Source organism: Stigmatopora nigra, chromosome 5, assembly GCF_051989575.1.
Source record: "Stigmatopora nigra isolate UIUO_SnigA chromosome 5, RoL_Snig_1.1, whole genome shotgun sequence".
NCBI classification, from domain to species: Eukaryota; Metazoa; Chordata; class Actinopteri; order Syngnathiformes; family Syngnathidae; genus Stigmatopora; species Stigmatopora nigra.
The window spans coordinates 5,266,414-5,288,316 of record NC_135512.1 but is presented as its reverse complement, the minus strand read 5'-3'; the positions used below and the strand labels follow the sequence as shown (position 1 = coordinate 5,288,316).

The 21,903-nt window shown below is 37.3% G+C and overlaps 3 protein-coding genes across 8 annotated transcripts; 2 read left to right on the top strand and 1 right to left on the bottom strand.

Annotated features, from left to right (window-relative positions):
* Nucleotides 1-150: 150 nt before the first annotated feature.
* fsd1 (fibronectin type III and SPRY domain containing 1) lies at nucleotides 151-19,716 on the bottom strand. Of its 6 annotated transcripts, none has more exons than XR_013326354.1 (21): nucleotides 19,494-19,716; nucleotides 18,026-18,121; nucleotides 17,811-17,942; nucleotides 17,602-17,703; nucleotides 17,409-17,431; nucleotides 16,967-17,088; nucleotides 16,193-16,402; nucleotides 16,021-16,119; nucleotides 15,784-15,931; nucleotides 14,040-14,122; nucleotides 13,718-13,969; nucleotides 11,840-11,928; nucleotides 10,281-11,769; nucleotides 5,960-6,895; nucleotides 5,845-5,902; nucleotides 4,982-5,094; nucleotides 3,171-3,297; nucleotides 3,034-3,094; nucleotides 1,185-1,303; nucleotides 381-614; nucleotides 151-226 (listed from the first exon to the last, which is right to left on the bottom strand). XR_013326354.1 is itself a non-coding variant. In XM_077716850.1 (13 exons), the coding sequence occupies exons 1-13, from the start codon at nucleotides 19,506-19,508 to the stop codon at nucleotides 11,659-11,661; spliced, it is 1,482 nt and encodes a 493-aa protein (XP_077572976.1). In that variant the 5' UTR covers nucleotides 19,509-19,716; the 3' UTR covers nucleotides 9,089-11,658. The 6 variants fall into 6 exon arrangements, 1 of the variants encoding a protein (XP_077572976.1); XR_013326355.1 differs by having other exon boundaries at nucleotides 151-614; nucleotides 5,960-6,078; nucleotides 10,281-10,335; nucleotides 10,409-11,769; XR_013326356.1 differs by having other exon boundaries at nucleotides 151-614; nucleotides 5,960-6,078; nucleotides 10,281-10,335; nucleotides 10,420-11,769.
* Nucleotides 1,140-8,251, top strand: LOC144196651 (uncharacterized). The gene is made up of 13 exons (XM_077717008.1): nucleotides 1,140-1,316; nucleotides 3,048-3,119; nucleotides 3,182-3,301; nucleotides 3,388-3,444; nucleotides 3,520-3,662; nucleotides 4,783-4,914; nucleotides 4,998-5,067; nucleotides 5,834-5,936; nucleotides 6,013-6,108; nucleotides 6,624-6,680; nucleotides 6,768-6,932; nucleotides 7,225-7,668; nucleotides 8,104-8,251. The coding sequence occupies exons 1-13, from the start codon at nucleotides 1,257-1,259 to the stop codon at nucleotides 8,148-8,150; spliced, it is 1,566 nt and encodes a 521-aa protein (XP_077573134.1). The 5' UTR covers nucleotides 1,140-1,256; the 3' UTR covers nucleotides 8,151-8,251.
* A 636-nt stretch (nucleotides 19,717-20,352) lies between the features above and the next one.
* On the top strand, nucleotides 20,353-21,895 carry LOC144196557 (antihemorrhagic factor cHLP-B-like). The gene is made up of 7 exons (XM_077716851.1): nucleotides 20,353-20,632; nucleotides 20,731-20,841; nucleotides 20,910-20,994; nucleotides 21,130-21,299; nucleotides 21,377-21,493; nucleotides 21,559-21,639; nucleotides 21,716-21,895. Exons 1-7 carry the CDS (start codon nucleotides 20,429-20,431, stop codon nucleotides 21,866-21,868), a joined length of 921 nt encoding a protein of 306 aa, XP_077572977.1. The 5' UTR covers nucleotides 20,353-20,428; the 3' UTR covers nucleotides 21,869-21,895.
* Nucleotides 21,896-21,903: the final 8 nt, after the last annotated feature.

The window sequence follows — 21,903 nt, the reverse complement described above, 5'->3', positions numbered from 1 at the left end:
AGGCATCTCATTTTTTGCTGCGTCACGTTCTAAAATGAGTAGCAATGACTCGTAATGTTTTCTAGATTGAAAAAAAAACAAAATGGATATTAATGATAAAGTAGCCCTTTCTGAGGTACAGTGGAGAGCCATTCAAAAATTAAGACTTACCTAACCTCATGTTACTATTAATTCATTCATTTTTTGAACCGCTTATCCTCAAAAGGTTCGCAGGGGGTGCTGGAGTCTATTTGGGTGAACCACAGGCACCGGGGGGCAGCCAATCGCAGGGCACAAGGAGACAGAGGACAACCAATCATACTAACGAGACATTTTTGGGTATGTGGGAGGAAGCCTTGCACATTGGAATATCTCACTTAATGGTGTAGTGGTTCACTCGCCTGAATTCGCTGCAGGAAAGTGGGATTGGGGATTTGTGAGTGTATGAAAGGTTGTCAGTCTGTAATAACTGGTGACCAGTCTCTAGTCTTTGCCCAAATTCAGATGGGATGGATTCCAGTAACCCCGCGACTCTTGTGAGGATAAGCGATGTAGAAGATAAAGAATGAATATCTGACTTTTGGCCAACTTTGGGTTGTCAGACCGGTTCCATTTGAGTAATTTCTTGATTAAACCTGTTTGGAGGAAATAAAGTCCATAAAACAAAGCTTTTGATAAAAAAAAGAGTTAACCGCAATTATTTCATTACGTAATACGGGTGTCAATTATTTTCATAAATAGAATATTTTTGTTATCTGACAATATATGAATCAATATACAATATATAGACAATATATGATCTTAATGTGACACTACACAAACTCCACAGAAGACTGGGCCGCACCTGGGATTGAACCCTCGATCTCAAAACGGCGAGGCCAACCCGCTAAACACCCATTTGTATAATAATTTTCCAATAAAATAAAATCCTGACAAAAGAGTGGATTTTTTTTACAATAACATGTATCGCAGCATTTTAAATTGCAATTGCAAAATGACCATTTGCATTTGTTTCAATTCGAATGCAAAACATGACAAAAAGCTGAAGTTATTTTAAAGCTTCCCTTGTATAAAGGGAAAAGCCAGTTGTTCCAGTTCTACATCTTTCTACCTACTTTACCAGCCTGTAAACAGGTACTTTCCACATTTAAGAAAGAAGTTGTGGGACGTGCCGAGAGGAACATACAAAGTATATCTTTGCTCACCCTGCAATCGACTTCTTAATCAAATCGAGGAGGTCATGCTTTGGTATCAGTGTTGAGGAGACTCCATTCACCATGAATAGGCGGCAGAGCTACTATGAGGGCTACTTGGAGAAGCGCTCCTTCAAAGATAAGGTAGAGAAAATGGTAGTCATCTTTGTTTTATGAAATACATCGTTGTATTTGTTCATATAAATCACAAACAGTTGAAATGAGTGTTGAAGGATTTTAAATAATCAGCAAAGAATGAAACTAAAATGTAACACTTTTGAGAAAGGGCGTACTAGTCAAAACCTGTATTTCCGTGTAATGTTTATTCATCTTGAATGAATTTTGCAGCATTTGTGAGTTGTGATATATTTGAAAAAGTTACTACAATAATGATGCTGATGTTGATATATTTAGATTTTGCTTTTGGGACAGGCATATTTTGAAATTTAAGGAAATAACATATTGTTTACTTCAAATATTAGCATATTACTTGAAATTTTGTCATTTTATTTGATGACAAAAGTCTTGTTAGTGCATTGGAGTTGTCAGTGGTTTTTATTTGGATTAAATCTTCTGTTTAAGGTTTAAGACAATGCAAGGAAAATCATCATAACATCATATAATAGATGATTTAATTTGATTTCATCTCACTTTGATTTCATTTGGCAACTACTCACACAAAACACATCATTCACAATGAGAGAAATATTTGACGCACTTTTTGGTGATTGTTTCTTGTAACTATCAAAAATCATCACCAAAAATAAGAGTTTTCCTGATGAATTAAAGGGAAATTGTAATAGACTTGACAGAATATATATGGTTTAAATATTGCTGATAACAAATGTAGGGTTAACCCAATTAAAGGTATTCAAACTAGCTCAATATCTTTAAAATTGTATCACTAATTATATCAAGTCATTTGCTTCATCACTTTTTAGATTATACGAGGAAACAATAGCAATTACACGCAATTTGCTGAGTGCCAGAAAAAGAATGAATCGCTTGTTTACACACGGATATTATTCATGGTTCTAGTACGCTTTTTTTAAATTATGCAAACATGACAATGGGAATAATTGGAACAAAAATTGCTGTCATTTTGTTTCTATTGCAATTTCAAGTTATTTCTCCACAGCTTCATACTACTAAAATTATACTTAGTGTATCCCTAATCTAGATAAAAACAATAATATTGTGTAAATATTGCATTTATGGATGCTTTTGTCATATTTCATTGTTTGTCAAAGTTTGAAAATCTTGAAAAAAGAAACATACGTTATTGTTTCAAATAGTGATTAAAAGTCTTAATATTGTATTTTTATTGAGTTATTTTTAAATGTATTTACATTTTTTTAATCAAAAAAGGGGAAACATAGGTTAGTTTCATATAGTGATTAAAAGTCTTAATATTATATTTTTATTGAGTTATTTTTAAATGTATTTACATTTTTTTTAATAAAAAAGGGGAAATAATTGCTTTTTGACTTTTAATCTTTTTGTATGAAAAAGAAAATTAGTAAATATGTGTCCAATTTATTTATTTACATTCACAATTAAAAGAGAAAATTAGGAAACATTTTATTTATTTTGCAGGATTTTTGTCCAAATATTTTTGGTTTAAAAACAAAGTAAAAAAAAAACTTTTTTAAAATGCTTTTGTTGATCTGCTGCGTTTTAGCAAAATGCCATAAAACAAAACTGGTAAGACTGTCTTGTCAATGTAACTGTCACATAGTAGCTGTCACATAAATCTATGAGAAAACAATATCAGTGGAAACATTTTGACGGAATTATTCCATGTCATCAATTACATTTCCTTTTGTTGAGTTACATCATGACCTCTATACTTTTCCCTCACCTTATGTCTTGTAGAAATCTCGCAAAATGTGGACTTGTCTGTGCGGCAACATGCTGTATTTCTACAACGACAAAAGAGACTCTGACGTAAGTAACATTTAAATGAAATCACAGCTTCCCAAATATGAATACCATTACTTTTTCAACAGTTCACGGAAAAGTTGGACCTTAACGGCCTCGTCACCATCGCAGATGACAACACGTTGGATCACAACTTGGATGTAGCCAAACTGAACCTTCAGACCGAAGAGGGCATCGTCAAAATCTGCGTAGGGGGAAGATTTATAGATATACATACGTTTAAATGAAAAAAACATTAAAGTGCATTTGACGGAAACCTTTTTTTCATCATCAGGCACCAAACGCAGAGAATCGAGAGTTGTGGAAGGGCCTGATTCAATCTGTCGCTGAGGTTGGTTCTAGAACCCGTTCTTAGTATCGTGCCGTCTTCATTGGTTTTTATAGCGGTGTTGTGTGTGCGTTACAGCTATCTGTGCCATCCATGTTAAACCTGCTGCCGGGCCAGATACGAATGCTGGAAGATGTAGTGAAAAAAGAGAAAGAGAGACTACACCATGTTCAACAGCATTCTCCGGTTCCAGGCGGAGACTTCTCACCAGACATGCCCAAGTAAGTACTGCTGTGCTAAGTACAGTAATCCCTCAAATATCACGACTTCACTACATCACGGTTTTTTTTTCTGGGGGAATTTTTGGGGGGTTATTTATATTTATTAAAGTAAAAAAAATGAAAATCTACGCTGAAATTCGCAACCGAAACCACTTCCCTGTCCTCCAATTGCTACTAAGACTCAGCATTGAAGTAAAAAATTAATAGTAATATATATATTTTTTGAATTGGGGTGATTCTACTTTGCGTTTTTTTCGTTTATCGCGTAACGTTGTGATAAAGGTATGTCTCTATATTAGCCTGCTATCAAAAATACTACATTCTCTACAAATACATCATGAAAATTCATGATGAAATATTTATTTTCCCTCATGCAACTGCATTATTGCACAAAATGTATCTTCCCTTACAATATTAATGAATTATGTTTAATCGCTTTGATGACATTTTTTAAAAATGCAATGAATATGATTTTTAAATATCAGTTTTGTATTGGGAATTCGACAAAACAAAAATGTACATAACATTCACCATCTGCAAACACACACACACACACACACACACACACACATACACACCAACTCCGCAAAGAAAGACAACTAATGTCTCTTCTTGAGAAAGAAAGACATATCATTAAACTGTACTGCAAATACACACCTCCTCTCCCAATTGGTGTATTTTCTGTTGGCACAGCAACTAAACAACAATTAAAACTCATTCATACTACTAAAAAGCCACTTAGTCTACATACTTAATATGCTTCACGTCAGTGAATGTTTTGCAAATTACAGCGCCAGCTATTTTTCACCTGAATTTTCAAGCCGCAACAACATGGCACAATTTTTCTAGTTTCGATTGTACTTGTACGACTGACACGGTCGCAGTTTGGATCCATTTTTAGTGTGTGCAATATAAATCAACTGATTATTTTTCCCCAACCAATTTTAACACTTTTGCTGCAGATATCAGTTATCAGCTCCAAATATCGGTTTAAGGCCTCCTCTAGTTACTAATAATCAGTATTGGTCTTGAATAACTGCATTTTATTGCTTTCTATCTTCTTGTTGTCCATTGTTAGGATGATAGCAATCTTTAATAAAGGATTTGGTCCATCCCATAGCTGTTTCCACCCGGTAACCCGCGTGGAGGCCGAACTTTTGCTGCAGAAAGAGATCAGCCGAGGAAATCTGCTGCTAAGACGAAGTCGAAACGGCAACGGTTTTGCCATCAGCACCAGAGAAGAAATGAACGGGTATGTTGACATTCCACCCCACGCCTCAGTGTTTGTATCGGCGATATTAATAACCCGATTGTCATACCTTGTCGAATTGTTAGGCCCATCTTCAAACATTACCACGTGAGTCCCGCGCAGGATGACCGCTTCAGCATTGACGTGGATAATCCTGTAAGTCCACTCTTGAAACTTTAATGGCTGACAAGAGAAACGCAAAGAGTTATTTTCCATGTTATAAAAAGGTTGAACAGTGTTTGAGTACTTTGGAAAGGGTTAGGCAAATTATGGGTTGTGCCTCACATATTTCTTTTAGCCAATACGTGTTTTGATTTTTCACTTTCTCTACTTTCGATGAAAAATTGAGTGTATTTTTAGCTCTGCAGTATAGATGACTTGGAATAAGACATGAATGCAATGTTTTTTTCTGTGTTGTGATATGGAAAAGCAGAGAATTATTGGGAATTAGAATAATTACATTGTGTATGATGTTCATAAAAACTAAATTAATGGAGTAACAAGTGACACTGTATAGTTGTTACTTTCTTTTCATTGTATTTAACTTCAATTCATTTAAAGCAACAGCTTGCTAATACTCCATTACTAATATTTTATCACTATTGACATTAGACATCCAATCCATTTTGCCTGGGAGAGTTGGCAGCAAACAAAATGACATCATCAGTAAGCAATGGATTAAATGAATGTCTTTTGATAGTCCAAAAAATAATAATCTTAAATTGATTTAAGAAAATTCATGTAACAAAAGAACTGGAAATTTTGATAAAGAAATTTTACACCAAGAATCTATCTTAAGGAAAAAAAATAGCTTGAATCAAATGCATTACATAACAATATTTATGGGGTTTTTGTCTCAGCCAATTTTGACTGGCTAATTAAACACAAAAGATGAGTGACGTGGGTTTGTGTGTAATTGCAGGTTGTATGTACCTCATTGCACGAAGTTGTCAATTACTTTTTGGAAGCCACAGAAGGAGCTCTGAAGACTCTGGTGAGGGAGGAAACCTATGAGAAAAATATTTGTAAGTCTTCTCCAAATCTTTACCTTTTGCAGCGTCCCTTTCTCTTTATGACTTGATTTTTTGGGGGCGTTTGTAGATTACGTCAGCTTGAATGATGAAAATGGAGAGAGGAGAGTACGTGGTGCCAATTCCTCCGTGCATGCTCCACCGCAAGGGTTTCAACGTAAGCAAGGTACAAAAAGAGAAGGAAACACACACTCATATAAATAACAAAGCACATCGTAAAAAAAATCTCTGTTAACACCACATAGTTTCTTACATTTTTTTTGGTTAAAAACACCACCCAAGAATGAGTTGGAATTGTTTTTTTTTCTCCCTCAAAACTACAATTAAATTAAATCTAAGGTGTCTTTTTATTTAATATATTTTGTTAGTTTCATTCCAGTTTACTTTAAAAATAAATTGTAAATACAATTTAAATAAATTATTAGTGTCCATCTCTCTTTTCCCAGAATAAAAATGCGGACCAAAAACTCACCCCCAAAAAAAATCCTTTATGATAAAATCACTCTGTAAAAAAACACACATCAAACCCATCTTTTAAAAACAAATACCAAAATAGCAGTTTCTGCAAAACATTGTGCATAACAATTGATTCCTATTATAATTGTGGTTGTATTTGGACTGAAAATCTTGTCACCGATTGGCAGCTTTGCAGACTAATGATACTTTTATTTTCCCAAACAGCTTTGTTAAGATTGCCAAGTGGAGAGCAAGAAGAAAATGTCTATGTGAACGAAGACAGTGAGTACCTGCCGTCTCTCAGTCGCCTTTAACGGGTTTGCCTTCATTTTTCATCTCATCTTGATTTACCTCTTTCAATCTTAACAGTTCACGAGAATTCCACCATGGAGCCATCCCCAGGTGAGTCACTTTTATTTTCCATCCAGATCTTTTTTCATCATTTTTATAACCTCTCTGACCCCATGACCCCAAAATGTCACCGCATCATCTGTTATCTGAAAAAAATCTTTAAGAATCTCTTTATTCATTCTTAATTTGTCTTTAAGGCAAATACCCAAATAAAAACAACAGACAGACATTCAAAGGTAATTAAACCAATTAAAATGACTAAAATATACTTAAGAAATGGCCAATCATAACAATAGATGACCTAAGATTTGTACATTTATTTTTGACGTTGAAAAACGCCCAATTCATTTCAACTAGAACGACTGATTGTGAATGCTCACGTTTAATTGCCATTGACTGTGCGTTTGGCGTCCAATCCATCCTCCCAGTCAAAATAGATTGGACGCCATTAAGGGTTAAACATACACAATAAAAGGGCTTAACTCATTTCACTTCTACAGAATCTTTGCTAACAAATGCTTCAATTTAATGTCATTTTCTCTTTCCCCAGAACCAGAAACCAAAGAGGCAGTTGGGAAATTGCCCAAAGCACCAGTGTCAGAAACCAAAGAAGCAGCTGGGAAATTGTTGCCCAAATCGCCAACGTCAGAAGCCAAAGAAGCAGCTGGGAAATTGCCCAAAGCGCCAACGTCAGAAACCAAAAAGAAATTGCCAAAAGCTTCGGCATATACTTTGACGGCAGATGCAAAAGTGACGGCAAAAGGCACGTCGCCGGACACTAAAGAGGCGACTCGAAAAAAGCTAAAAACGCCGACCCCCGCCCCTCGCAAAACTCAGCCATCAACACCGTCGCCCACCCTCAAGGCCTCACACACCAAGGATAACAAAATGAAGCACCAGACAGAGCCCAACATAAACGGTATGTGTTTTATCGCTATGGAAATGTAGACGAGACGCATTTTTTAAAAAAAACAACAACATGATTATATTCCGAAATTCAATTTCATATGAATAAACGCTCACCCCAAAAAGTTTCACAGTAAGATTTGCGCCCAAAAGTGGGTTTGATTTGTTTTTTCACATCAGTTTTTTTTTCAGATCTTTCAAAAACAATGAGAAAATATCGAAGAAAATACAATATTTAAGGAAAATCCTCTATCATTTTTATTTTTGATTCGGGCTCACATACTTAATTTTCAGTTTTTGGCACGCCAAAATAATTTGACACATATTTTGGCACGTCAAAATAAATTGATACGCATTTTGGCACGTATTTTGGCACATGAACGACTGTCGACTCCGTGTGAAAATACCATGAAGTTGTCAATGTGAAACTCTATCTTTGTCATTTTAGCGGCCATCTCAGAACTCATGCAAAAGTTCGAGAAGAACCCAAAGTGACCTCAACGACCTCCGCAACCTATCAATGTGAACGTCTCTGACGGTACCCCCGTCGCCATGACGACCAACTGCACTTTCCCGCCTCCCCCGACGGTGTCCCTCACGAGCTGCTGCTGTTAGCTTTTTGTACATAATATGTACATATGTGTATATCAAATATTGCTGCCACCTGATGAGGTAGTGGATAATTCGCCTGACTTCAATGTGGGCAAGCGCGGGATCGATTCCCACTTGGGATAGGCTCCAACAACCTCTACACGGAATGGCAGATGAAATAATTAAATATTGCCCGTGTATTATTTGATTAATGTTTTGTTGTTAAATTGTTGGACTGTATATATAACAATAAATTTTTACATTGAAAAATTCACTTCTAATTCTGCCTGATTTCTTCATTTAGGCAAATTGTAGACAGAAAAAGTAAATTCAGGAGCCAGAAAGTACCAATGTACAGCAAAATATTACCTGTATTGCCATGGTTCAGAAAAAAATCGTCAATTAAAATAAAAATCATCAAACAATGACAAAACAAGTCTTATTAATACCACTATTATTTCATTAAATGTATTTTTCGAATACCTTTATACTGAAAATGATATTACAGCCATAAGCTTTTATAAAAATAAAAAAATATCATAGTAAAAAACTACAATGGTAAAAAAATTGAACCTAAACTGAATACCAGACCCTTTCTGTAAAATTCAACTCATTGCAGTGTCATTAATACCGATATTATTTCATTAAATGTATTTTTTGAATACCTTTATGTATACTGAAAATGATATTACAGCCATAAGCTTTTATAATTTTTATCATTATAAAGAACTACCATGTTAATAAAAATGAACCTAAACTGAATACTTAACAAAGCCAAGTTTCTCCTGTAATATTTAACTCATTGCTTGCCATTGACATCCAATTAATTCCACCACAGTCAATGACTTAAGTGACTCATTTATTAATGGATTCAATTTTCTTCCATTGTCAAGAATACACGGACGGAGACAACTTTTTATTACTTCACTAGTTGTGGACAGGTGAATATTTCAAAGTATTTACAGCACATGTTGTGGAATTTGGTTAGCGTGCGGAAAAAAAACAAAAAAACTCAAATAATCCCTGCAGGGTGCTTCTTTAAAGCATTTACATGTACATTTTTCTAGGCCCATAAAGAAAGGGGACATAATTGAAGAGGTCAAAGCGGGTCAACACGTGAAAAACGCTCGCAAACGTACGCAAAAAAAATCCAGCATTCTACTCAGCTTTCGCACACCCAACGGAGTTTACCTACACGCCACTTTAACACATGCGGACAAATCTTATGCGTTGATAAGAAGGAATGACGTTTGGTGAGATGACTAGTGTTTTTTTTAAAGCGTCACTTCTTGTAAAGATATACAATGCTTCGAATTTTTAGACAAACTGATGCTACAAGGAAACCATGATGAGCCCAATAAGCATAAAAGATTGACTAACGCCCCTTTTTACACTGCCTGGAAGAAAGAATTTTCCACCTTGGGTTGGTTTCAGATATGTGAGACAAGTTCAGGTTTTTCTAGATGTCAGTCGGCATGACAACGTAAGATAGGAGTGTTGTTTGGTGGCAATAATAATTCACAGTAAATAGCACTTGGAAATGAGTGTGATATTCATTGTAATGGTCATAAAAAGTTTGAAGATAGCAGTCCGTGTTGCAGTTTTATGACAAATTAAAGCAGTTATACAAATATATAGCCCTTAATTGTTGGACTGAACACAAACAGTGCAGCAATATGAGTAGACAAATGATATTAAATGTTGCATTGAAGGAATATTAATGTTGCAGTGATAAATTGAGATTTGGACGGCTCAATGAAAAGCATATTTTTTTCAATATAATGGATGTAGAAAGTGTTTTCTTATTTTAATTGGATTTACTACATTGTTTTTACTAAATTAAAAAAATCTATTATTTTAATGTCTATTTAAGTAACATTTTGTATTTTTTTTAATCAAGCACATTATTATGAAATGTAATTTTCCTAATATTAAAATTTTAAGGGGGAGCAGATTAACAACATTTCCACTAAGAATTATTGAGATAAAAATCTGGCAATATTGTAAATGCTTTTGAAAAATGTATTCATGTACCTTTTTTAATGATGATTTCAGGTTTTCTGTATAAGTGTTGACAGACCAAGAAACCCTGAAAATGATGAAAATTGACCATTGTTAATCACAAGACATGTATAAGCCCACAATAGTTTTTTTTTGATGACCTGTTTGTTACCATCTTCAATGTGTCACCCAATAAGCTGTGACTGATGCGAGTGACCCCGCCCCCTGAAAAAATGAAAACAAAAACATTGTTATGGACACAACAGTGTTTGTTGTTAACGACACTTGAGGGAATATCACGGACTCTGTTTTTTTAGATAAAAAGTGGATACACGCCAGGCCTTTTGTGTAAAAGAGGCTTTTGACATGAAGTTTAAAACATATCAGTTCAAACATCATTTAAAACCTAAAAGATAAAGACTGTAAAGCACCTGAAAATGAAAGATATGAGCGTTACGCCTGAGCTGTTTCAAGTCGGATTCAATGAAAGTAGGGTTTGCATTGTGATTAGAAAGATTTCACTTCATACTATTGTTCTAATTCAGGGGTGTCAAACGCGCCCTCGCACTTTATAATTCATCCATACTATACGTACATGATTAAATGCTTTCATTTTTCCCAACAAGAGCGATGCAAAACCAGATTTTAGTAAGTTGAGTGATCAATTACACTTTGCTCAATGTCCTATCTGCAATCTCATTGGTTTATTTGCCCCCTTCCATCAAAACAGCAAATAGGGAACCTTAAAATGCACCAAAACCAACAGTAAGTAGTCAGGAAATGCCCTAAAATTAGCTAGGATCGACAAACGAACAAAAAGTCCTTCAAAATTTATAGAAAATGCTCCAAAGTTTACTGAAAGTTATACCTGTAAGTACCCAAAAATGGAAGAGGAGGAAAAAAATGAAGCAATATTAACTCAATTCCTACTATTGACAATAATAGATGATAATTTACCCCTCACGACAAAATTGGACGCCTAGGGCCCTCAATGGCGACAAGAAAGTTAATTTTCCGGTCCAAAAATAAAATGGACCACATGATATCAAACTGGGATTAATTTTGGCCCGTGAGTTTGACACCACTAGTTCTATTTTGGACTATATTTTTTAATTTGGGTTAAATAGACCGACACACGTAACACTGATCTAGATGTTAACACATGAGACTCAAACATGAAATGGGGAGGGCGTCTCTCTCGCAGCGGCAAAGTGGAAATGAGAAGAAAGGCACGGGGAGAGAGTGAAAGAGGACTTTGGGAAGAAGGGCAGCGGCCAGCGCTAAGTGGTAGGACGGCGTCGGCTGGTCGAGTAGAGCCGTAAGAAGGCCAACTCGTGTGCCGTGGTGGGCGAGTTACATCGCCGGCAAATGTAGGCATGCAAGGGTGGCGCTAAGGTGCGATGAGGGTGGGCTAGGTTAGGCTGGCGTTGGAGCTGCTGGTGCCGCTGTTCTTCCTTTGACCGCTCTGCACCGCGCTAGGGACTTGCAGGCCCGTCACCACCGAGAAGCTACCGTTCCAGACCTGCAAAATGGAGGAAATGCAGATTGGTGGAGGCTGTGGTTGGCTGTTGGAGAGGGGGATTTAAACGCACCATGAATGCTGGGATGAGCGGCTGCTGGAACTTAGTCCTGAAGGTGTGCATCAGTTGCTTGCTTTTGGCGTTGAAGAAGGAGAGAACGCCTAGTGGCACAAAACGGGAATAAAAGAACAATGATGTCCGAGTAGTTTAGTCAGGGGGAGTATGTTATTCACGCTTATGTGATGAGTTGGCATCTGAAATGTCACTGAGTCCAGGATTTGACTTTTTTTTTTTGATTGACAGGAGGCTTGTCTGTTATCAATTTTGAAAAATGACATTTTTGAATGAAGGGAAAACCATTGCTGCAATAATATTTGATGGATGGAATATACTAATTATGCAACCAATTATCAACAAATTTTGTAAACATTATGACGGCTGAATAATCATCAAAATATATTTTTGGGTCCAATTTCAACTTTTATGAATTCCAAACTATAATTTTTAACCATTGTATAACATCATAACACTAGCAGGCAATACTATTTGATGGATGGAATATGCTAATTAAGCGACCAATCGTCAACAATGTTGATGTAAACAGTATTAAGGCTAAATAATTATCCAAATATATATATTTTTGGTCTGATTTTAACTTTTATGAATTTTAAACTATAATTTTTGATTGTATAACATCATAATACTACTAGGCATTTGAAATGTACTTTTTCAGTGCACAATGTTTGTAATTTTCTGGGTGTTTCCCTTACGGCAAGTGTATAAGAAGAAACCCCTGAAAAATCAATATTGCGTTCTTTTTTGAGGGACTTTTCAAAATCTGCCAAACTAGTTAGTTCGCATCTACATAATTAAGCTCTGAACTCATTTTCCAGCCTCCTATCTCGACCTTCAAATCACCACCTCAGGCACTAAGTGTCTCTCACACAATATTCACGCCGATGGGTTTCAATTTACGGACAGTTTAAACTTTAAAGTGTTCAACAGTGAGGGAGAAAAAATGACTATGATACAGCATACTACAAATGTGAATATTAAACTTTGGAATTGAAGTTGCCAATCAAGGGACCGTCCCGTAACTATGCACGGCATCTACGAAAGAAGTTCCGTAAAGACTCCGCTGCATTATCTGCAGCAACAGATGACGACTGAAACAAATGACAATGAAAAATTACATGTAGGCGGTAACAAAAGATAATGTTACACGGCCCTGGGTGAGATGAATGAGTGCTTCTTATGGACTGTCTATCTAAAGTGACAGATAATAATGACACTTAATAACTGCTTTCACGCTGCAGGTTTTTCTTTGGAATTGTTTTTCATTTGTTGTTGTTTGTTGAATGGTGGCTCTTAAACTTTTGTTAACTTAATACATTAAATCAGACGGCATTAGATTTTAAGAGTATAATGATAATTAGTTGGATTTTTTTACACTTCACTGTTGACATAGTCTTACTGTCTCATGAAAAAAGAGACATGGATTTTTCTGTGAAAGTCCCAAATCATTATGTTAAAAAAATGATACAAAAATATTCGAAAAGTTTCAAGATTCAATATTTTATACTCTGGTAGGAGTCAAATTTGAAGAAAATGTAGTAAATTTGGAAGCCCTCCTATAAGACGACATCACAGTGGGAAAGTGGCACATTAAAGTACATTAAAGTACTTTTGTCAATATTTTGTACTCTAGTAGGAGTCAAATTTGAAGAAAATGTAGTAAATATGGAGGCCCTCCTATAGAACTATGTCACAGTGGGAATGTGGCACATTAAAGTACCTTCATTAATATTTTGTAATCTGGTAGGAGTCAAATTTGAAGAAAATGTAGTAAATTTGGAGGTGATAGGTTCATCAATAATTACCCTTCTTTGTAATCCTATAAAACCACCATTCTTAATGACGTCACAGTGAGAACGTGGCACATTAAAGTACCTTCATCGTAGTTGACGTAGACTCCTATACTGCTTGGGATGGGACAGTCCAGTATCCGGGCCTTGTTGTTGTGCTTGGCTGTGAGGCTCTGCTGAAGCCAGTTGTTCAGATGGATGCACCAGGAGGCGCTGCTCTTCCCCAGCTGGTCAAAGCGGCCCAGGCTGCGTATGGCCACGCCCACGGCGAAGGCCTTACTCTCCTTGTCGAAGCGCACCTCCCAGTACTGCTGGCCGGCATCGATGGTCGTGTCGGCTACCGGGGAGGAAGATTGCAAGGTCACTGTCAATCATCTCGATCTCTTACCGCTCATTTTTCACCATACCGAGAACGGTGTAGGACTCGGCTGTGAAGCGATCTCGATTAGGACGGGTTGCTGGTACTCGTTTTGGCGACATCAGGGCTGACCTTGGTGACACAAGAGACAAAATTGTGATGTTGGGTAAATGTTGTCATGACCCATAATTTGCCCATAAAATGTTTAAATATTTACAAGTAGGAAAGTTGATTTTTTTTCCTCCGTATTTTTTCTTAACATTATCATTGCATGACATTGACACCATCAATAAACCTCCAATTCATCTAAACTTGGAGAACTGTTAATCTTTATCATTGATTGCCCTAAAAGCAATAATTCGTGGATGAAAAGGTTTATAAAAATGTTATTATTGTAATGTAAATAATAGATAGCTGAATACTAATCAACAAATGTTCACCTAAAATGTCTGACTTGACAATGCTTGCTACATGAAGACATACATTTATCTATCACAATATTTGCTTAACAAATCTGAAGTTCCTGCTAATCCTGTTCTTTTACAGGATTCCAATGAAAACCTGATTTAATAAAAACTTAAATGTGGAAGACAAATGCCGAGCATGTCAAGAGAGCGCAACAACTTTTTACATGTAGACATTGTCATTAATGAAAAATGTTGTTACAATGTTACATAAGGTTTTTTTATTATTGTACATTGCATTGTTTAAAAACTGCAATAAAAAAACCTGCAACATCAATATTTAGTGATGTAGCAGGTTTTTTTATTGCAGTTTTTAAACATGGCGTTGTACAATAATAAAAAAAAAACTTATGTAACATTGTAACAACATTTTTCATTAATGACTATGTCTACATGTAAAAAGTTGTTGCGCTCTCTTGACATGCTCGGCATTTATTTTTCCACAAGTTTTTATTAAATCAGGTTTTCATTACCAACCTGTAAAAGAAAATTTTAATGATGACATCTGTTAGGTAATGATTAATAATAATAAATAAAGTTGTTTTATACTATTATTGACAAAAAAATAACTGCCTTGAAAATGCCTGTTCAATGAAAAATAGTTACAAAATATGACATAACCTGTTCCTTGTTATAGCCATCATAACTCAAATGATCAACGTTGACTTGGAATTTTGACAATAACATGTGCCTGTGAAATTTATGTCAAGTACATGTCACAAAAAATTCTTGCCAAAACTTGTGCATACATTGTTTAGACCAACAAACCTGTAAAAATGTGCACAGATTTGACATACACTGTACAAAAATTTAATCTGATTAATTTATCTAGCACTACAAAGAAGCCTTGCTGGATTACTGTTTGCTATTTCAGATTTATAATTCACTAGATGTATTTCTGTGGTGTTTTATTAACATCTGTCCACAAGACGGCGCCAAAACTCTGCCTAAAAGTGTAGTAATGAGATTTTAGTGAAGTATGCATTCATTTTTTGTACCACTTCACTCACAAGGGTCTCAGGGGGTGCTGGAGCCAATCCCAGCCCACTATGGGCACCAAGTGGGGATTACCCTGAATTAGTGGCCAGCCAAAAGCAGAGAACAAGGAGACAAAAAGACAGACAACCAATCATAGGTAGGGACAATTTAGAGTGTTCAAACAACCTACTCTGCAAGTGGAGTACCTAGAGAAAACCCACGCAAGCCTGGGGAAAATATGGGAACTTAACACAGGAAGGCATAGTCATTAGGTATTGATAGTAGGCAGTAAGGGATAAAAAATAAACATATCAATCATATATAAAGTGCTTTTTGGCTTCTGAGACAAACCTAGCTGGAGACTGCATGGGTGAGCTGGTTCGAGTCTTTTCTTTACGAATGTCCTGGACTTTTCCTCCGCTTCCGTCCCACTCCACGTTCAGGTCCTCTATCTTCAGGTTCTGGTGGGCCGACGCCGAATCCAGTTTAAAAGTGAATGCTGGTGGATAAAACAATGAGAAGATAGTTTATCATCACCACACATATAGCTTTGTTTTTTTTAAAATTTATGGCTTTTCTTGCACTCACCGTGGGTTTCTAGTGTGATTGGCTCCGAAAAATCTCCGGCCACCGCTTTGTTACATGCCCTCACCCTGAACGTCATGAAGCGTGTATCAAAGCGCAGACCTGAAAACAATAACATAGGCAAAGTATGTTTGACTACAAGTCCCATTTGTAGACTCATTGATCCCAAGCAGACCTGTGAGGGTATACTCCATCTCGCGTATGCCCTCCACAACCATCCAGGGGTAGTCTTCTCTGATCCGTGGTAGACCCTCGTGGTTGGTACGCCGATGCTCCAGGATATAGTGGTCAATTTTGCTGTCAGGCTCTGCTAGCGTCCAGGCCACGATAACCGTGTTGTCGCACACTTGACACTCGGACAGTTGGATTTCTGGGGTGGCTGGAACTGTGACAATAAAAGAATGAAAAGATTATCATTTTAAGTCCAGGCCACTCTTTTTGAGTGTGTCCATAGTCTAGTCAAAGTTTGTCATCCCAAGGTAAGAGTGAGTTTTTCACGTTTTATGCAAGGTACGTTTTTTCTTCTTCTTGAATTTCATTCATAGATGTCGAAATAAATTTAGTTTAGCGTTTTATCTGTTTATCTTTTCTCTATTTTAAATTTGTCTTGTGACATTGCAGTTTTGTGCATGTCAAGGTGAATTTGTGCATATATTAGATTTAGATTAGATTAACCTTCATTCATCCCGTATTCTGGAAATTCAGTTTGTAGCAGTAGCAAGTACAGACACAGAAAAAGACAATGTAGACCTAGTTAAAGCTGGAAAGCCATACCCTCAATTGAGTCATCATTTTTTTGCGACAAATAAGGTGCATACACGAGAAAATGTTATTTTTTAGGGGAGGTGCATCATTTTAGTTTTCTCCACTATTTGCAACATAGCTCATTCCTATTCATAAAGTGTGTTTACTGTATCGGGTGTAAAACCAAACAAGTCGCGAAGCAGACCTGGAAGAAACTTAAGAGCCTGTAGCAGGACCTTCTCCTGGCTGAAGTCCACCATTAAGTGGCTCATGTTGTCACTGGCCTTAGCCTTCAAAGAGAGTCGGAAAGCAGGAGCCATCGTCACGCTGCCGACAAGAGAGGAATGTCACAAAATGCAGAAGACGCATGGAGATGAATTTAGGCAAGACTACCACTGAGCTCATCATCCTGAAAGTGGTGCTAGGAAGGGGGCATTCATTCAGGGAGGCAGTGAGAACGGGGGGTGGGACCACTTGACACGGGGCGGTACAACACCACACAAAAAAAGGCTCTTGAATGGAAAGTTACCACAGTGGCTATTGTCTAAGATAGGAGTGACTACACGTTGGAACGCATGCACGCTATCATATGAGATGGCTGGTTATATAAATGTAGAATGGAAGCCATGGAGAGCTGAGTACAATACCTATCTTTAATGTCTTTGGCCGCCTGGAGGGAAAGAGGCAGAAAGAGGAGATACGAAGCGAAGAGAAAACTGAGTTTGGTACCCATTATTATGGCTAAAGTCATATTTAGATCAAAATATTCTGCGGACAACTCGGTGACAACAAATGTTTTCTTTTCTTTATTTCATGTCAGCTTTTTCAGGCAAGATTTACCTGAGTGAAGCCATCTGTCCCAGAAGAGCAAAGTGTGTGATTGGCTAGCTCAAGCAGCTCTTCTGAACTTTCCAGTGCTTTGGAACAAGCGCTTAGTTGACTCTAAAACACAAAGGGATGAAGAATTGTGATGTGAGGTTTGTTCTTTCAAGAAAAGGCATTGTGCTGTAATGTAGTATGTTTTTTTTCATTAGTTTCTGCAGACTTACTTGTAGTTCGTACGTGCGGCTGGCGCGTTCCTGTTTAATGCGCGTCAACATGTTCTCCTTCATCTCGTCCAGAACAGAGTGGAGGGAAATGAATTCAGACTCCAGATCCTCCAGGACTCGGTTGGAGTTGGCCTGGAGGTGATAGAGAAATGAAGGACGACAGTTTAAAACTGTCCACCTTTAAGGGTTAATGAATCAAAGACATATTTACTCACATCCAAGTTGTCGAGGCTCTGCTTGAGAGTGCAGACAAAATTAGAGATTTCCTCATTCTTGGTGGCCAATGTGTGCGTGATTTTACGCAGAGACTCCTGAAAGAAATATGTGTACCTCAATTTTGCGTTATAACAAAAAAAATTAAAAGGTAAATACAGACATCCATTGGGGAAAAATACACTAAATCGTGTTGCAGGGTAATTGTGCCATGGAACTGATAACTGTAAAGCACTAATGACAAGTATTGTATCTGGCAGGTACCATTCCGTGCCTAGCATAACAAGCCAACATAGCACTTGACAACAGAGTGGACAAACTGATGTGACTAAACCACACGGCACAAATCACAGGAGATCAAAATCATTGTCCGTTATGCGTGTCTGACAATTCTGCCACCGAAACACTCACAACAGCTTGGATGAAAGTATTTGGATCACATTTCATACTAATTTACAGTGGATCAGGATCAGTGGCTCAGAGTACTACACTTTTCACAATTCAATCCATAATTCGTCAAGTAGCCATTGTTACAATATTTCAGTTAAAATCTGATCTTTTAATCACATTTTTATACATTTTTAATCAATGACTGAATAAATTAATAATATTAACATTATTATGAATATTTGTCTTAAAAATAAAATGTTATATGACATCAATACCACTATAAAGCATCATCTGCCTTTGACAACCATGGATGTACCACAAATTTAGCCTAGGAGGAATGACTGTGAATTTCAATCTTTCCGCCCCATTGACGGTGCTAGACGTCACATCCATTTTAAATGATGGAATTAGACGCCTTACTCTGTCAATGGAGCCCAGGGTGTAAATGAGTGACCTGCATAGGGTTAAATAACATTTCCCAGGTTCTGCTATGGGTATTTAAGTCAAATTGGGAGTGAATTACGGTAAATGCCTTTGGTGCGTTTAGGTGAGTCACGGTTCTTCGGAAGCTCCGTCAGTCACGTGAGGAATTTTCTTGTACCTGATTGGATGGAGCCACTTGACCCGAGCTCAGGAGGCCACTTCACGTCCGGAAGGATGCGCAATTTGAGCATTCATAATTTAATCATGCAGCTGAGCAGACACTGAAGTAGACCAACCGCATTGAAATAGCACAATAAATAAATATACAAAAGCAAAATCAGAAACAACGATGACACGTTCTTAAGCGATTAGCATTTAAAAAGAATGAAGACAGAAGACAGTGATTCAAGACTTCGCCCATATTGTACGCAGCCAGGCAGGCCCGCCCGTCCGTGACAACGACAACAATTTAACAATGACTTCTGTCATTGCAATCTTCTGTTGTAAAAGCAATCATTTTAAGCAGTAATGTTTTAAATCATTTAGGAATGCATCCGACAACAAACTCCACGTTCTCGACTTCTTTGTAGTTTGCATGCTACGCCCTCCAATGTCCTCACCCAATCGGAAACACCTGTTCCTCCAGCTCGGGCTTACCTTCTGGTCTCCCATTTTGGCGTCCCGGGTTACGGCCCCCGTGGAGCTGCAAATGAGCACCGCCGGTGTCTCGCCTGATCCGGCCTGCGTTCCGGGAATTAGCACGGCGGAGTTGGTACTGATGCTGCCAGGGTGCAACGCATCTTTCGAGCGGACTCAGAGCGAGCACCAACGCCTTTTGGGCCGCAAATCGTACCGCGCATGCGTCATGGATGCATTGTGGGTAGTAGACTCGCCTCTCTCAGTGTAGTGATGATAATAGATATCTCATAGAAAAACTAGATGTCTGCTGTGCGCTGTGAGCAAAGTGAGATGAGCGCCGTCATGTGGCGGTCATATTGCGTTATAGGCGTTGGCCAAATAAAATACATTCATAAATTGCACTAACAAATTGTTCAAAACGACTTAAATAAATAACTGAAATAAATACTACATCCTAAAAAGTATCATATTCCCTTTTGTTCCTATAATTTGCATTACTCCACAACCAAATTTGCTAATAATTAAAAATAATTTATTCAATACATTAGGCATGTACATAGGTGCAGGGATTCCAAAAAGTGGTACTTTTTTAAAATCAGAAATCACAAATAAACACACTATTTTTTAAATCTCCTATACAGTTGTTTGGCTTTTCCTATTAATATTTAATATGCATGACCCAGCATTGGGGAAATCAAGTTAAACAACCTTTTTATTCTAAAAATATATATATATAAATAGTTTTGATAATAATGTAAATAACCCATCACCAAGTTTTTGATTGAAATCACGCCCACCACTAATCAGACACAAGTGTCAGACTTTTAACCTCCAACTCTGATTGGTCATAAAAGTTCTCGGCCTGCTTAAAGCCCGTTATTCCCACCTTACTTTTACTGTCAGCACTCCTGTGGGTTTGTAGTTCACAGTTCCTGCTCTTTGTAATTGTCATCATGGTGAATCAGATAGGTGTGGTTCTCCTATGGTTTGCTGCAACTCTTCCTGGACTTCTTGCAATGGCTTCTTTGCCATCTGTAAACTGTAGCAAGGAAAGTGCTGCAGCAGTGGCGAGCTTTGGTGTCAAACATATCAATGCTCATCACAAACATGGATTCAGGTTCAAGCTGCAGGAGGTCCAGAACATCAACTACTTTCAGGTTATTGCATTGGAATAATTATTTTGAGGAATAATGATTACTCCAAGTTAACAAATGGGTAAAGTTGGAATAATATTTCTTTCTGTCCTGCTTTCCAGGTATCAGGAGGTTGTCATATTGATATCAATGTAAAGCTGGCACAGACCAAATGCCACTTTACAAACCCCAAACCTGATGACCAGTGTGAGCTTTGGAGCCGAGAGGAACGGGTAAGTGTTCATTTCATTTTAGAATATTACAAACAAGTATTATACCGAGTTTGCTATTTTGTTTTTAGGGTGCAGTGGCATCCTGCAGCATTGAGTTTTGGGTCCTATGGGGTATTGCCAAAGTCACCAAACATGAATGTCACACTCGACCAGGTAACTTTCTGCTATATAATGATATAAAATAGACATTTCTGCCAGTTTAGAGACTCATTTGGATACTAATGTTTTATTTCAATCCATTTTCGTGTAACAAAATTGTTCATTTCCTCCACAATATTCCCTTGCTAGAATTTTCCAATGAGGAGATGGCCACTATTTGCCCTAGCTGTCCCAAATTGTTGTCCCTGGATGACCCAACCGCTGTGGAGGCAGTGCACTACGCTGTGGTCAGGTTCAACCGGGAGAACAAACGCCAAAACTACTTCACCCTGATGGAATTGGATCATGTCACAACAGGGGTGATTTATTGCTAATTTTCATTTGATTAATCCATGCCCTTTTTTTCTTAAATACTTTTTTGTCCTACTTGTTGTAGTCTTTCAAGACTATCGGTACAGTGACCTGGATTAAGTTTGCAATGGTGGAGACCTCATGTGCTCAGGGGGCTCGGAATTCATTTGTGGGCTGTACTCCTCGTTGTCCTGACAGAGCTGTGAGTTAGCATTTATGCTAATGGGTTAGCACATTTAATTATTATATATTTTACTTTGTTTTCAGCATCATGTATTTTGCCAAACTACCTATTACAACACTCACAGTCAAGTTGGAGAACTTGATTGTGAATTATTTCCTCCAAAGGCAAGTTCAAAATGGACATTCGACTTATACATTGAGTGGGCATCATTGAATTATTATTATATTTTGTTCCCCATAGAATCCAGCCCCCCACCCCAATGATGTACCAGAACCTGTGTGCGGGCCATTGTTTCACCAAAGTCCAGAAGCTTGTGTTTGCAAAGCACGATTGCCTAAACCTGAGCCTACCATCCATCACATTTGTCCATTCCCACTTAAAATGTCTGCCTAATAATAAATTTCTTTAAAAAAAAAAAAAGGACCCAA